Genomic DNA, 2,500 nt, shown 5'->3' with positions numbered 1-2,500 from the left:
AGTAGTAGTAGCAGTAGTAGTAGTAGTAGTAGTAGTAGTATAGTAGCAGTAGTAGTAGTAGTAGCAGTAGCAGTAGTAGCAGTAGTAGTAGTAGTAGTAGTAGTAGTAGTAGTAGTAGTAGTAGTAGTAGTAGTATAGTAGCAGTAGTAGTAGTAGCAGTAGTAGTAGTAGTAGTAGTAGTAGTAGTAGTAGTAGTAGTAGTAGTATAGTAGTTCTAAAAAATATAACAAGCAGGGACATTGAGTTTATTTACATGCTAAAGAGCGATGCTGGCCCTGTTCTCCTTCTACAGAAGCTCTACGTAGAAAGCTGCTCCACTTCATCATCTCCTGTGCTACGGCAGTGGACTATTATTCATGTGCCAATTGTTTATTGACTGAGCGTTCCATTATAGCTGCTGCCAATAGGGTCTACTGCCTGCTTAATTGCCCTTAACAATTACAAGTGCTATTACTGTCGGAGACAGGCCTCCACTGAAAAGAACTCGGCGGAAAGCACGTCTGCGGCCGTTTCATATAGTTCCCCGCTGACAGACGTACACGCCATCCATCCATCCATCCATCCATCCATCCATCCATCCATCCAATTCATCTACACATCCATCCGTCCATCCATCCTCCATTTATCATCCATCCATCCGTCCATCCATCCATATGACTCACAGAAACAGGACGACCCCAGTGTTGGCCATGGCGTACGCCAGCCCCAGAATTCCGCTTCCCATGATGGCATTTCCCAAGTTGAACACCGACATCCCGAAGGAGGTCTTCCCCTCAAACTGTTGCCAGAGAAGAAGAGACAGAGAGGAACAAGACGTTATATATACTGCCAGAGAAGAAGAAGAGACAGAGAGGAACAAGACGTTATATATACTGCCAGAGAAGAAGAAGAGACAGAGAGGAACAAGACGTTATATATACTGCCAGAGAAGAAGAAGAGACAGAGAGGAACAAGACGTTATATATACTGCCAGAGAAGAAGAAGAGACAGAGAGGAACAAGACGTTATATATACTGCCAGAGAAGAAGAAGAGACAGAGAGGAACAAGACGTTATATATACTGCCAGAGAAGAAGAAGAGACAGAGAGGAACAAGACGTTATATATACTGCCAGAGAAGAAGAAGAGACAGAGAGGAACAAGACGTTATATATACTGCCAGAGAAGAAGAGACAGAGAGGAACAAGACGTTATATATACTGCCAGAGAAGAAGAAGAGACAGAGAGGAACAAGACGTTATATATACTGCCAGAGAAGAAGAAGAGACAGAGAGGAACAAGACGTTATATATACTGCCAGAGAAGAAGAGACAGAGAGGAACAAGACGTTATATATACTGCCAGAGAAGAGACAGAGAGGAACAAGACGTTATATATACTGCCAGAGAAGAAGAGACAGAGAGGAACAAGACGTTATATATACTGCCAGAGAAGAAGAGACAGAGAGGAACAAGACGTTATATATACTGCCAGAGAAGAAGAGACAGAGAGGAACAAGACGTTATATATACTGCCAGAGAAGAAGAGACAGAGAGGAACAAGACGTTATATATACTGCCAGAGAAGAAGAGACAGAGAGGAACAAGACGTTATATATACTGCCAGAGAAGAAGAGACAGAGAGGAACAAGACGTTATATATACTGCCAGAGAAGAAGAGACAGAGAGGAACAAGACGTTATATATACTGCCAGAGAAGAAGAAGAGACAGAGAGGAACAAGACGTTATATATACTGCCAGAGAAGAAGAAGAGACAGAGAGGAACAAGACGTTATATATACTGCCAGAGAAGAAGAAGAGACAGAGAGGAACAAGACGTTATATATACTGCCAGAGAAGAAGAAGAGACAGAGAGGAACAAGACGTTATATATACTGCCAGAGAAGAAGAAGAGACAGAGAGGAACAAGACGTTATATATACTGCCAGAAGAAGAAGAGACAGAGAGGAACAAGACGTTATATATACTGCCAGAGAAGAAGAAGAGACAGAGAGGAACAAGACGTTATATATACTGCCAGAGAAGAAGAGACAGAGAGGAACAAGACGTTATATATACTGCCAGAGAAGAAGAAGAGACAGAGAGGAACAAGACGTTATATATACTGCCAGAGAAGAAGAGACAGAGAGGAACAAGACGTTATATATACTGCCAGAGAAGAAGAGACAGAGAGGAACAAGACGTTATATATACTGCCAGAGAAGAAGAGACAGAGAGGAACAAGACGTTATATATACTGCCAGAGAAGAAGAGACAGAGAGGAACAAGACGTTATATATACTGCCAGAGAAGAAGAAGAGACAGAGAGGAACAAGACGTTATATATACTGCCAGAGAAGAAGAGACAGAGAGGAACAAGACGTTATATATACTGCCAGAGAAGAAGAAGAGACAGAGAGGAACAAGACGTTATATATACTGCCAGAGAAGAAGAAGAGACAGAGAGGAACAAGACGTTATATATACTGCCAGAGAAGAAGAAGAGACAGAGAGGAACAAGA

At 42.0% G+C, this 2,500-nt stretch overlaps 1 protein-coding gene across 1 annotated transcript in view; it reads right to left on the bottom strand.

Moving 5' to 3' along the window:
- slc38a3a (solute carrier family 38 member 3a) overlaps positions 1 to 2,500 on the bottom strand; it is a gene marked incomplete at both ends in the record, with an annotated part of 90,265 nt that overhangs the window by 50,747 nt on the left and 37,018 nt on the right. Inside the window, one exon of the mRNA XM_084338503.1 lies at positions 663 to 778. Coding sequence (XP_084194629.1) covers positions 663 to 778 — 116 coding nt within the window. The remainder of the gene's footprint in view (positions 1 to 662; positions 779 to 2,500) is intronic.

Source organism: Notolepis coatsorum, assembly GCF_963971535.1.
Source record: "Notolepis coatsorum genome assembly, contig: SCAFFOLD_593, whole genome shotgun sequence".
In the NCBI taxonomy this organism is placed as follows: domain Eukaryota; kingdom Metazoa; phylum Chordata; class Actinopteri; order Aulopiformes; family Paralepididae; genus Notolepis; species Notolepis coatsorum.
The sequence above is the reverse complement of the archived record's forward strand: the minus strand, read 5'-3'. Positions and strand labels throughout refer to the sequence as shown.